This window comes from Chelmon rostratus, chromosome 1 (genome assembly GCF_017976325.1).
Source record: "Chelmon rostratus isolate fCheRos1 chromosome 1, fCheRos1.pri, whole genome shotgun sequence".
Classification (NCBI taxonomy): domain Eukaryota; kingdom Metazoa; phylum Chordata; class Actinopteri; order Chaetodontiformes; family Chaetodontidae; genus Chelmon; species Chelmon rostratus.
Genome location: NC_055658.1, coordinates 16,359,698 through 16,374,196, shown reverse-complemented (window position 1 = coordinate 16,374,196; position 14,499 = coordinate 16,359,698). Strand labels below are relative to the sequence as shown.

Here is a 14,499-nt window from a genome sequence, read left to right as displayed (position 1 = left end):
GGGATCAAATTAAGTGCTGTGTGGAAGACCTATGGGTCCGGTTTGATGAGCAGGCACCACCAGGAAAACAGTGGAGCGGTGGAGGAGGGGGGTTTCCGCGATATTGTTCTAAGGCAGTGTGAGCTATCACTGCTGTTTGTGATTAACTCGCCGTTTAAAGTTTTTTTAGTTATTAGCTGCCCTAACCCCGTACCCCTCCTCCATCTCCTGCACCTCCTCCTCTGCTACCCCATCCACTCCCCTCCTGCCCTCAGCCCCATGGAGACACAAAGTATTCATTCACATTTAGATCCTGAGGTCACAGCAGGGCCAGCAGGGAGAGGCCAGCGAATCCCCCCGTAGACAGGTCAGGAATCTAACACGTAACTCCGACCGGCAGCGCTGAGGTAGCTTGCTCTTCTTTCCTTTCAAAATGTGAAAGTGTGTGGGAGAGAGGGAGTGAGAGCACGAGTGAGAAAAGAAGAGTACAGAGACAGATACACTTTCATTTGTGTGTGTGTATGTGTGTGTGTGTGTGTGTGTCAGGTCTAGTTTTTCTAGTGCATTTTCTGACATTTTACTTTGTTGATTCTGATGTGCAATTATTTGTATTTTACTACATTTTCATTCATTTTTTAAAGTTACTGTTTGCATTTTTGAATGTATCTCATATTTAAAGTTAAAGTCCATATAAATGAATACAGATTAGGTTAATATCAGTGTCAATGCTTTGCAAGTCTTTTTTTTGCTCAGCATAACACATGGCTCTGTGCCTTGTAGTGCAGTGGCCGGAATGGTTATGTTGCCATGTTGTGGTTTATTGGTCGTTCATAAGCAAAAGCCCCTCTTGTCTCTGACTAGATTGTGGGCATGTTTTGCTCTGTTGCGGTTTTATGAGAGGTAGCTCGTGAGGAGGGAGCTTCTGTGAGTGTGTGCGTCGGAGGCGGGGGGGCAGTTACAAGGGGTGGGAGTGTTTTCCTGTGTGTTGTGCTTTAAAAGGGGGTCTTGCGTATGGGGCACAGAGGTGCTGATATGAGGAGCGGACAATGCATGAAAGCCCTCAGCATGGGTCCTGTGTCTCATTGTCCCATGGTACCCTCCTGTCACTTTCATTTTGCACCCTCTAGTCCAGAGTCAGGCCAACTTTGATATAAGGAAGGGGTCCGAGGGATGACAGGGGGAGCAAGAGGGGGATTTTTAAAAGAAAAGGTAGGGGAGAAAGATAGAGTCTGTGAAGTGTGAAATAAGATTGCTTTTTATCCGACAGTGCAGCGTTAAAGAAAAGGAAGCTGTCTGGCCCTGGATAAAGCGGGTGAAGAACACCTCTCTGATATACAGTGCGATCCTGTGACACCTGGTTAAAATGATAACAACAGCCTCAATAATCATAATGAGAGTAATGAGAGCTTAGAGAACGCAGCTCCGCACAAGAGCCCAGAGAGAAGCAGAGCTCAACCCTCGCTCCCAGTGCCTGAGAGCCGGGGAGAGGGAGAAGCTCAGCTCAGCCCCCGCGCTGGTTCTCCAGAACTTACAAAAACCAGGAGAGATAGATAAGACGGTGTTGTCGAGGTACTGTATATGGAACAAAAAAGAGCAGACTGTCACTGCTGTTTGAGGAACACTGAAGCCATTCTCAGGTAGGACTGTAATTCTGTACTTAAAGGAAGGCAGTTATCATCATAGCAGTGTATTCTGCTGAGGCCGAGGATGGAGGAGGAGCCTGACCTAGTGAAAGATATCTAGAGTGACTATTATTACTTGCTGCTGCTCTTCTCTACAGTCTGGGAAGGAATACTGGAAAGTGCAGTGGTTACCATCAATTATTTATTAGGCCGTTTGTGCTTGTCAGTCTGATTAGCATTAGTGTAATCACTGCTCTTCAGGGGAAAGGAAGGCTGCTCTCTCTCATCTGAAGGTAATCTTGCCATTTTCAGTGTCTCATCTTCACCGGACGCCTCTTGCATAGCATCTGCTTTTGTCATCTCCACATATTTCTTCCCTTTTCCCCTTCCCCGTGTGTTTCTGTCTTTTGCTGCTCGCCCTCCCGCCCCCCTGCACCTCATTAATGTGCGTGAGCAAGTTGCTCTCTCCTAGCTTGTATAGAGTGACACCTATGGGCCTGATTAAGCCTCTGCACTCACTGGCAAAACACAAGAGGGGAAGGCTGCTGAGCACAGATATAGAGTGTGTGTGTGTGTGTGTGTGTGTGTGTGTGTGTGTGTGTGTGTGTGTGTGTGTGTGTGCGTGTGTGTGCGTGTGCTTCTCTGTCTGCGAGACGCTGAGCACATAGAGCCCATGGACTGTCCCCATGAGTGACTGGCAGAGCAAAGCTGATATTTATATGCTCAGAACAAATGAGTGTAATCTCTGTGTCGGCAATGGGCTTATTCAGCTTGCATGATTAGATTAATGGAACTGTTTCATATCATTGTATTAGGATTGTTAATGAAGACAATTAATTAGAAGACAACCTTCAGGCTATTGTCCTTTACATCTCTCAGATTTGGGTTAGAAATGGCCTGCTGCCATAGCTTTGAGTGTTTCTCCTCATCTATTTTCAGAGTTAATCTATGGCTACAGTTTTAGTGTCTCTTCCATTTGCATCCTACTCTTAGGCCACTCATGACCTTTCATTAATTATGGTCGGCCTGGCTTTAATCATTCTGTAATACCGTTGGAGATGAGACGAGGAATAGGCAAAGCCATTTGCCACTTCAAGATGTAACGCTGCTCCTGAAATTAAATGTCTGCATTTCTGCATAAATTATGGACAGGGCTATGTGTTGCGTGTGCTAAAAGTGTCATATACGTTGATTAAACATCTAAATAAAGAAGTATTAAAAACTGGAGGAGGAAAAAAAATATCAGTGCACATGTGAGCACGTGCAGTGTGTGTGCAGGAAGTTGGGGGTGCGTACAGGGAAGCTGAATAGCATTAGAATGTTGGCTGCTGCCCATCACAGTAATGTTTAAGCACAAAATGTGTATTCATGTGTAGGTGGGGAATTAGTCCCCCTACAAGTGTCACATAGCTAAGAAATGACACCTTGCCCCGTTTTTAAAGGTGAAGAAATTTACCTGGGGATTATTTTGTAATCTGAGCACCTGTGCAACTGTACAGTCTCCTAATTCTCGCAGAGTTGTGGAGATTTATGCAGGCAGGAGTTAGATGGGATTTCGGGACTCGGCAGGAGTTCTTTGGTTTTTCTGGGAATGTTTAAGATCCGCCTCACCAGCGCGGGATGGGCCGCACTGGATGGAATTCATGGGTTGCCTTGGAAACATAATAGAAACATGGTTAAAAATAAAAGAATAAAATGTATTCATGTGTGTGGGATCTAGGGAACACTTAAATATGCTTTTTACTAGGAGCCAGTCATCCCTTTTAAAGATCTTTCTTTAAACACGGGATCATTGGATCACAGGATCAGCTTTTAGCAATAATGTGTAACAACACAATCCATACACCAATCACTCTGCTCAGACAGCTGTTTCCTACAGCGTTTATATCAGCAAGCAGGAAATGGAAGATATTGCTTCTGTCCTGCCAGTAATACAAAGGTGTTTTCCACTGACTTTGATTTTTATAAACTGAATAACCCTGCATGTATGCAAGCATGAAGTAGTGTCTAGAATAATAGTTATTATGTTAATCAGCTCCTATGATTTTGTAGTTGTTACAATTTACAATTTAACAATTTAACAAGGAAGACAGTTATATGTGCACCTTTTAAAGTAGCAAAATTGGGTTGTAGATACTTTTTTTAAGCATATAGAGAACAAGAATTTCATCACATGCACAGCAGAGAATGGATGTCAAATAAAATTTTCTGTAATGTATTTTTCACTCATAAACATGACTTTTTTGGATAAGGCACCTCTGTTTACCTATTCAGGAGGAATAAATTAGATGTTTCTAAATATTCGATCTGTGAGGAAGACCTGTCATCAGGAAAGGGATTGTGGGAATGGCCCCGTGGTTCAGAGATGTGTCTGTGATAATGACACATACCAGAGCTTGAGAACACGATGTCAACTCTGTATACCGTGTATGCAATGTTTCATAACTGACAGGATAAACAGGGAGTGTTGGGGATAATGTAACATCATAAAAGTGGTTTTGGCTGTGGGTAGTCATGTGGTGAGCTAAGATTGGATGTGTGATGACTGCGGGGCTGAATACTTGAACAGGATATTTCAGTGGCTGTTGTAGCATTGTCAATATATCAATAGCTCATAGAGTAGAGACCCGAGCATGAAAGCATTTTCAAAAGAGCATTTAAGTACATTTGCTGAGAATTAGCTGACTTGTGTAATAACTGATAGGGCCTATTGACTGCGGCCTAGTTTACTGTTGTCAAATCAATGCTATTGCATGCAAGTCCCACTACTTTTAAACAAACTTAACAGGCGAAGGGGATGTTCAGGGGGCACTGGAGGGAAATAAACAAGATTGATGCCCTTTTTATTATCTGTTTTTGCTATCTTTTCCTCTGTGTGTTACTTACAAATGGCGTTATCGGATATCCATTGTTTGGACTTCGATGCTCCTAAATGGCCTGATATATCGAGCTGAGGCTTTTAAGGTGGTTACAGGGGATTTCTGCCTTTGACTTGGCATAAAAATAAAATGAATTGTGGCTCTGAAAGTTTTAAATATTTATGATTTTTTTCCCTTTTTTTTTTTGCAATAGTAGGATAGAAGTGGCATGTGACTTGTATTGGTAAGTAACCTAGCAGATTGCAGCAGGGGACAGTAATGTATGTGTGTGTGCAGGAGAAAAAGAAAGGGGGCTTGACTAGTATAAGGGCTTTCTCTTGAAGGATTCTGCTCACACAATTATTTTTTCCATCTGCAGCTTCAGACCACATATGTGCTTTTTTTCCGCAGTTTTATGTCCACATTAAACAGAGGAAACCATATTTGTGTCATGGTCTTGAATACATGGAGAAATATAATAAATTAGCTCTCAATACAAAATACAATGCAAATCTAATAATAATAATAATAATAATAATATTAATAATAATAATAATAATAATAATTGCCTCTCAACTTCCCCGCTAATTTAACTCTGATTTTATACTTCTTGTCAAAATAAATATCACAGTGATGATCAGACAGCATAGGACAGAAAGCAGATTCTGCCCTCTTTGTCTGCTAGCCTTGCAACTGTGTGTCAGCATATGTAATTGTTGCAAGCTCCTATAGAAAAAAACGCTGCCGTCCCTTTAAGTGCTTCCACCAATTCTGATGGCGTGGTAATTTACATATCCCGTCCTCCCTCCCCCTTCAGGAGAGCTGAGTGAGGATGTGGAGGCTGCTAGTGAGACCACCACAGACCAGGAGGACCAAACCAAAGACAGAGAAAGTGGGGGGGAGAAGGAGCTCACCAAAGGGACAGGTAAGGCCAATATTCACACCACACACATTTAGGGAATACTATTCAGAGGGAACACATGGCCCTGCACCTGAATGGTGCTGAACAACAGGCCTTTTGTCTAATTAAATGAAACATATTTTAACAAAATATTGAGAGCTTTCTTAAGCATCAAACACTCACTCTCAAAACTCCCAAAATCCACTTTGAATTTTTGAAGGCTGCACTTTTGTGCTGCAGGTTTCCAGCCATTCAGTCCCATCAGATACACTTTGGATAAACTGTCAATTTAGGTAATATGTTCAGAGGACATGTGACCCATGTTTTGTCTTTGCTCAATAGGTGATGTGAAGAGAGGGGCCTGTACGAGTAATTCCAGCTGAGCCATGCGTGTACACACATGTGATAGCACTGCCCCCTCCTCGACTTTGCTGCACAGACTAACACTTAACCATGTTTTGCAGCTCACACTGGTTTTATCTGTGGGTGTCTCTCTGGACAGGTGTAGGTGGTGAATCCTAAGCAGGGGGTTGGGCTTAGCGTGAGGGGAGGAGCTGTAGCGTCTGCAGTGTCTGGTCAAGGGAAGGCTGCATTTCCCAAAAAAAATTTAAACAAAGCACTTGGAGCATTTTTGGAAGCATCTTAGGTTCTGATCTAACAAATGTTTTTAAGACGGGATGTTTTCAGGTTGAATGGTGCAGCACTGAGCTGAACCTTTCATGGAACAATGCATGTGTGGGCTTTCTTTTTTCATTTGTTGGGCCAGTTTTAACAACACGTGATGGGAAATGCACAGTTTTAACCATCATATGTTTGAGTTTTGGTATTATTGAGGTCTGTCTGAAAGGCCTTATATTGTTGTATGAGATACCGTTCAGAGTGAAAGGTGAGAGCACTGATAGTAGTAGATGTACACATCACTTGACGTTCATAAAACAGTTGTAGTTCTGTTGTTGGTGGTGCTGTAGCTACTAGAAGTACTTAAGCAAGAACAGTTTTTGTCCTAGCGTTAAAAGTATACGTGCTAATTTAATAGCTCAGTGTGCAGCAAGTGCTGAAAAAAAAACAACTTGTTTTTCTGTGGGTTTTCTATAGATCATCAGACATGTAAAAGATGTTGACACTTGAAGTATTAACACAGACACTGCATGGTCACCTATCAAATACCCAGCTTTATCTCCCTGACGTGAATGAAACACGGTCCCAAAGACAAGTTTAAAGAGTCTGAAACTTTAGATTTCATCCCACATACAGTACAGTGTACGTGCATCACTGCGTCTAATTATATATAAAGCTTTTGTTTACTGATTGTATTCAGACTTCTGAGACGTCAGTGCAAATGAAATATAGTTTCATTTTTCCTTTTTATGCACAATTTACTTTGTACGCCTGTGTTAGAAAAACAATGTTGGCAGTTAAGACATGTCTTATTCAATAGAAGCGATTTCTGATAATGATGACACTGAACAGTAACAGGCCTGGATAGATGCTTCTCACTTGTCTAACTTCTTGTGCTACTGCAGGATGTTTTGATTTACACTAGTCAGGTTAAAAGCTGGAAAACAATTCAGACCTTTTGCATACCTTAGTTTTTTTTATAAAGTGTAGCAAAAAAAAACTTCATCACTGTGTTTGAAGCCCAGCCTTTGTAAAATGTCTTTGATATTCGAACTTCTATTTTAAATGAGGCTGAGTTGTTTGTGCTCTTTGAAAGGGCGACACTCTTCTTTGATGGAAGAAATAATGATATGCATGCCTGACTGAATATGGCTAAAAGTATGTTTTAGCACATCAAAATAAAGCACTTTAAAAAGCATTAAAATGAGCTGGCCGATTAATAATTCACTCATACCTGTGGTGCACAGGAAGACGACTCCTCGCATTAGGATTCCTCCTTTTTGAAAGGCATGCAATTTGATACAAGCATATTCAGTTCCTTTCCTCCCCTCTGTCAGTCGCTAATCACCAAATAAGTGTGTTTCTGTGTTTTCACAAAGGAAATATGTGCTTGCATATGAAAAATTTACAGCTTCCCAGCAGCTTATTAGAAACGCTTAGTTAAAAATAGCATGTGCATTAGGGAACCAGGTCTGAGGTTCTGTTTGATGTCAGTGAAAAGGTGGGTGGGTAGGTTGGGGTGGTGGGTTCAAGGCTGTGTTGTCAGCGAAAGGCAGACAGCTGTAGTTTAATGGAAGGGTCCCTTTTTGTACTTCAAACTTTTTGAGATTGATGAACACAATGCCCATTCAAAGCGAGTGCAGAAAATGTTGTAAGGGAAAAAAGCGAGGAAGACCTCACAATGCATTTGGTAAACAGATGAGCACTTGTTTGGCTGGTGATTTTCTGAAGATGTTTGTACAGTCGGCGCACAGATGGCGTGTATGTTAGAATATGGTGTATGAGCATCTTGGCCAACCTGTTATTTATCTGAAAGGTGCTCAGTCTCCCACTGTCGGAAGCTGAGCTGTTTCTAAGGTCCATCATTAGAACTACTGAAGTATTTCTTCTTATCGTTGTCATGTAGCTGTTGGAACAGAGCACAACATTGTTCCTTTACAAATGACAGTCACTGTCAGACAGACAGCCTTAGCGAACACAGAAAAAAGGCTTCCTCCTTTTTAAAGCCACTGTCAATCTTATTTTCTCTTTCTTGTTGCGCAGCTCCTCAGTATTCATTAAAATCATTTAGAGGTACATCAGAAGCCTTTGTAAAATGCATATGTATTCAGCATGTCATCTCTTGAAAGATGCCTTCATTATTCTGTTGTTTTTTATTTATCTCAAAGATAATACACATATATACATGTCTAGGCTTTCAGACATATGTTAATGTCATATACTCCCAACAATGCAGGTAATATGTGGTGCAACTTTTTTGTGATTATACGGTATGTTCTTATATGCATATATCCTGAGAGAAGAAATACAGATTAACAGTAAAAGTAATTATAAGTGGAATACTAAAATCTTAATGTATTTGGACAATGATGTTCATGTTGGCAGTAGCTGCAATTTAATCATCCTGCATGATTAGAAATTCAAAGGGTCATTTTTAATGCTAGATATGAAATATGTATAAATGGATGGCCATGAGCCTCTTTCCTCTCTCCTCGCACCTTCTTCACCAAGCTCAAACAGCCTGGTGAAGAAGAGGGAAAAGGCAGGAGCTTCTGCATAGGAGCGGGTTTCTTACCTTCATTAAAGCAGGTGGTGTATTTATGCAGCAGCTGAACGTATGGGAATGCAGCTAAGAGAAGGGCAAGGTTGCGAGTGTAGGGGAGATTGGAAGGTGAAGAGAGCAGAAGGAGGGGGGAGGAGGGGAATTGTTAATACACCTGCAGACACAATGCGATTTGACATATTTAACATAAATGTATGGGAAAGGTTGTATTGACAGTTGGGGGTGTTGCTATATGGGAGGCAGGAAGGAGAGAGAGAGAGAGAGAAGTAGTCCATTCTTGGGCTGGGGAGATGGTAGTCCTCTGAAATTGAGCTTGATAAATAATTCTTTTCATACCTCTTTCCTTACATTCAATTTATGGGAGCTGAAGCAAGAGGGGTGAGAAGTGATTTTCCAGCCTGAGCCATGCACACTCTGAGCCCAGCAACACCTATGGAGATCAGACACACCGAAAACACAGAGACAGTATGATATGATATATGGATATATATTGTGAACGTTGCATATTCTGTAACCCACAGTATCTACATTAGATGATATAATTATTTAAGGTTTTTAATATTTTATATTTCACTCTAACATGCCCAGTTCCTTGGTTAGCCATGTACACAGTCCTTAAAGTTATTTGTCATTTAGCAATTCTGTATTTAACCCAATTTAAGTCAATTAGGTTGTGGATCTATATGTAAAGCTAGTTAAATTAACAGAAAGTAAGACTGCAAAAAGGGAGATTATTTTGGTATAGCTACTGTATGCTTTGAGTAACTGGGAATAATTGTATTTAGAATCAGGATGTAAATTATTTTGTTTTCTAGATGCCATCAAGACACGTGGAATAAAATATTTTGTGCACACAGCACATGTTTGTATGCAGTGAATCCCTTTGTAGCATCGCCTGCCATACTGGGCTTGTCTGTGTTAGCTCGGGCTTGAATGCTAGTGTTGTTAAGGTGCAAGTGTGTAGGAGTATTTTTGACGTAGTTTTGTGGAGCACCAATTAAAGGTGATGTGCAGGTTCCAATTTAGCATTCGATTAGCTGCTGCACGCTGATTTCACACTGCCTGTGCACAAATAGTGCTCATTATTGAATTTTCTTCTTCATTATGCCCAAAAACATTGCTTTTAACTCTCACATATTGGGCTTGATGAATAAAATCAAAATAGGTGAAATCTATATTTATGCATAATTAAAGCTTTATGCTTTTTAGACTGAACAGCTACAGCACATGTGTTGTTTTGATGAATGCGATGAGGTTTAAAGCATGTAATGAGATGTTTGAACAGACTTACTTGACTGTACAGATTAGTTTGCAGCTTTCTCAACAGGTTTTTCCAAACCTGTGTTGTGTTTCTCATGAGGCTCCTACAGTACGTTTCCCACACAGACCAGCTTTTAAAAAAAAACTGCTCCAAACTGTTTTCACTTAAATGTTGACATTATAACTGAGAAGCTGTTTAGATGAGGACTGAGCAGCTGGGTGTGCTTGTACAATCCTGTGTGTGTGTGTGTGCGCGCCTGTGTGGGTTTTTGGCATCCACGTCCACCTGTGCGTCTGTAAAATATGCTTCGGCATGCACATGTGCACATTCAGGTGTGCTGTGTGTGTCGGAGAAGCAGACGTCGTGCCGCACACTGTAGATGCTGCATTTAGCCTGTATAACGAACATGATGATTAGCATCCCCTAGACCCAGCACTGTGGCATTGCAGTCTGCTCCCTTTTTACTGTGCTCTAGTATATTGTGCTGTTAGTCTTGTGGTGTTGCTCATTCAGGAACAGACATAGCAAATGTTATGGATTGTTCTCCATATAACAGTGCAGATATGTAGATTTAATATTAGCTGTGGCTGAAGTTGAAATTACATGCTTATGGTTAGTTACAATCAAATTATTCAAGTTTATGTTATTGTTACTCTAAACTGGCCGACATTCAGTACAGCGGTGATTTGTTATTGCTTTTAAACCCTAAGTAGTATGAGAAATCAGGAGACAGAGCTGCGAAAATGTTTACATATTCATATCACGTCCTTTGAGTGCTTGTCATCCCTCAAATTGTAATTCCTTTTGTCTTTGAAGATAATAGGCCATAAATTGTCCTTGTTTGTGAGCCAGCTCCCTGAAAGCTCAGTGTTTATGAGTTTTACCACGGGGTGTCTAATGGCCGAGCACCAGTGAGGTGTCTCCGAGTGTCCTGTAAAGGTGAACGCTGTGTCATCCTGTTGTTCAGTGGCCTGAAGATTAATAACACTTCTGCTAATTAATATCTCCTCAATTTCTTCATCTTGGATTTGCCTTTCTCACAACCATGTCATTAGGCTGCATAACACTGTCACAATTCAGCAGATTTGGCCTTCATACATAATAAGAAGTGGTTTCATACATAGCTTCAGTATCAGGTTTTTAGTTCAAGGATTCATTTTTCTCAGATTTCTTTTTTTTTAAATTAATGCAGAATAATTACCTGAGAAATATTGGATGAAATGGAACATTGCCCCTTTATTGCTCTGGTCTCTGACACAGGCTGTAGATTAGAAACCTGGAAAGAAATAGGAAAAAGAAAAGACACCATTCATGTATTGTTGGCATAGCACTAAAAGAGAAAGTTGTAACACTGGGAGGGTTGAATCATCTCCATATTAATGGCCAACTTGCAGAGAGAAAAGAGGTGAGGATTTTCTACACAGCAAGCGGCAGAGGGGCATCAGAAGCGCTGTACAGGTGAAAGGTTTTGGGGAGTGGGGGATCAGAGGACACACTTTTCAAAAAAGTGTCCCACTGAGGATCCTTGAGCTTCACCACGCAGAGGAATCGTGGGCTGAAGTTTAAAGTGATTGGCAGGCTGTGGCTGTTCTGGGCGAAGTGACAGTGAAGTTATGCAGCCTCGCTGGCGTGGACGGACTGGATGATAGGTTGCGATTTTTACAACCGGAGGCCTGAAGCTGCCACGGCGAGACAGGAACTGCGGTAATGAGGGGGCAGAGGATCCGGAGATGATGACGACCCCATGTCAGTCAGTAGGAGGGGAATTCCCCTCCAAAACACCAGCCATCTTTTTCCCATCCTCCACTTCCTCACATATTGTTTACTGTAACTCGCACTTTAGAATATGGATGACCTCTCCCAAGGACAAAGCAGATTAATGGCAGCGGTGACTGCCCTCCTGGAAGATTTCAATGGCAGATGACCTGTGGTGGTTAATTCAGTCTGTGCTGTGTCAGTCACTCTGTCCAGCAGCCACATCTTTTCCCCTTAAAAGCACAACAAGGCTGTGATTGCTCCAGAGACACAGAGGCAGCATGCTGACAGCCCCTTTGCTGCTGGAATAATACAGTCCATCTATGGGAGGTGAGACAAGGTGCCAAAGTCCAATTCACTTACGGGACTCGACAGCACAAAAGCCTCTGGTTTACGGAAAAGGGGCATGAATTAATAATCACCTAATTGACTCTTAGGGGTTTTTTTTCTCCGCTCCTGCTCTGCCTTTTGTGCTTTCAAACAAAAGCCCACCCTGTGTACCTGTCAGAGGAGGTTTGGTGTGGATGGGGGCTCTGTGTCTAATGACCAGGCATAAGAGGTCAGGGTACAGGCAGACTCCTGACTGACATTAAGGTCACTGACAGAGGGGGAGCCTGTAGTGGTCCCTGTGGGGTACTACTTGCTAGCTCGATAAGAATTGTTAATCTAACCAGCCGCAGAGGTTTAAATTCAGAAATAAACTTTAGTTTTAGATCTTTTAAAAGCATTATGTTCAGGAAGCTCTCAAAAGTTCTTTAAGAACAGCAACTTTAGAGAAAACGTCAGAAATTATTCTTTAACATATTTCCACTACTTTATGTGACTGTGTCTTTTTTCTGTTCTCTCAATTGCCCCACCAGTAGAACATCAGAGAGTAAAACTAGACCTCACCTCCAGTTGTTGTCAACTATTTTTGACATCCAAAGCATATCTCACCAGGGGCTGTCCTTTTCTCTTGTTTCTCAACAGTACATTCTTCCTTGTTCATTGACCCGATGTTGTGGTCATTGGTTCTGATCGCCCACTCACGTTGTACACCCGTGTGCGTCTCACGGGAGCCCATCTCTTGGACAGCAGTGTCCAATCGACCATTTTAGACTGTATGTAATGACAAAAAAGGAGGAAGAAAAAAGTTATCTCTATTTCATTCCCAGCTTTTCAATGTTTCGGTCGTTTTTTTCATCAGCCTCGACAAGGAAAAACAGGATACAGTAGTCGGATGTTAGTCACGGTGCCGCTGATGGTGTGAGGGTGTAGGATTCTTAAGAGAGGACGATTGATCAGATTTATGGAGTCCTAATTGGCCGTGACGAGAGAGACTGCGTCTGAGTGAGCTTCCCCAACCCTCCAACTGTCCCCCTCTCCCTCTCAGTCGCTCTCACACACACATAAACATAAAACACCCTGAGCCAGAGAGCCGGTTTGGGCCCTTCTACGGCAGCTCTCCAGTGCCTTATCATAAACAGCCACTTGTTTCACCTCTCTCATGCTTATTGAGTAATTGTGAAAGTGGACTGTACTTATAATCAATTATGTTTATCCTCTTAATCATGAGGCTGAGAGGATACTTGTGTCTACTTAATCCATGCTTACTTTCTGTTCTGTATGTATGCACTTTATAGCTGTGGCACAAGCCCCGCGTTTCCCGCTGTTAGAATTTCTTTTTACACTTGAAGTTGCTTCCAGTGAATGGAAATTAGACACTACGTTGTATGAGATGCTATACTTGTTTCTTTCCGTCCCATGCACAGCTGACCTTTTTTTTTTTTTTTTAACAATAAGGACCAGGTGGTTAAAACTGTTGCAATCTGATATAATAGTAACAGCTGCTGATGGGTTTAGGCTGCTGTCTGGCTCCTTTACTTGCCTCCTTGCTTGTCCCAAGACTTAAAGAACGGTTAGTTTTCCTTCCCTGCCTTGTATCTTTGAGGCTTCTGGTGGACAGTTGAACATTGCTGATGATATTACTGAGCTGCTGATGCAGAGACAAAAGCCAAGATGAAGAGATCAGTGTTTCCTAACTAATTCAATATGCCAACTGAAAGAGAAATAAGTTTTGAAGGAAATTATATGATCATCTTTTAATGGAATTAGGATCCCCAAACTTAGACAATATTTATATATATACTGGCATGATTGTCCTGTTAAGTGTGAGCAACCAGGTTGTCGAAATGTGAAGGTGATCATGGATTAACGTCCTTGTTTTCCTAGAGAGATGAGTTCAGGGGAAGTCAGAGCAGAGTGAAGGGGAGTTGAGGAGGAGGAGGAGGAGGAACTGGTGAGGACAGTACCATGACTGAGAGGTTAATGTCAGGGAATGGGAGGTTCCTTTTGTTTAACATTCCCTTTGTTTATTGGCGGATGTGTTTAATAGGATTGACTGTGACTGGACCCTAATAGGGCCTCCCTGGCTGATCCCGGTGTCTCTGGGAGATCTTGCAGGCTGCTCTGTCCAAAGCCAGGTCCCCCACTGGGTAATCAGCTCAGCTGCCCTCGTCCTGATTGGAGCTGACATTTTAATGTCTGGAACAGGAGCGTGGTCAGCCCTGCTTAACCTGACCCCCCGCCAAACCATCCCTCCCCAACCAATGCCCTCTGTTCTCAATTTGCCCTTCTAGGACTGTACAAATCAGGCCAAATTTAACTCTTTATGGGTTTGTTAGGGGTTCGCAAGATACCTCCTTAAGTTTCACAGTGAGCTCTTTCCACTGGTGCTACTGCAGCTCCCCCCTGCTGGCTCCATGTGGATTCAGCTCCTCTGTGAGCCCGTGCTTACCTGAATGCTCCAGTGTGATGGTGTTCTGTGCGCCACCTTAAGTTTCTCTTTTTCTATATGAATTGTAGTAGTTTTATTGTGGTTTGCAGTGTGAGGCGTTGCTCTGCAGACATGGAAAGAAAAAATATTTTTGTTGATATCTGTGTTGTTTGCATCGAAAGGATGA

The 14,499-nt window shown here is 42.0% G+C and overlaps 1 protein-coding gene across 2 annotated transcripts in view; it reads left to right on the top strand.

Moving 5' to 3' along the window:
* The window catches only part of zfhx3 (zinc finger homeobox 3), a 94,152-nt gene that overhangs the window by 57,880 nt on the left and 21,773 nt on the right, over positions 1-14,499 (top strand). For both annotated transcript variants that reach the window (XM_041943289.1, XM_041943279.1), the window contains exon 5: positions 5,277-5,384. In XM_041943289.1, coding sequence (XP_041799223.1) covers positions 5,277-5,384 — 108 coding nt within the window. The remainder of the gene's footprint in view (positions 1-5,276; positions 5,385-14,499) is intronic.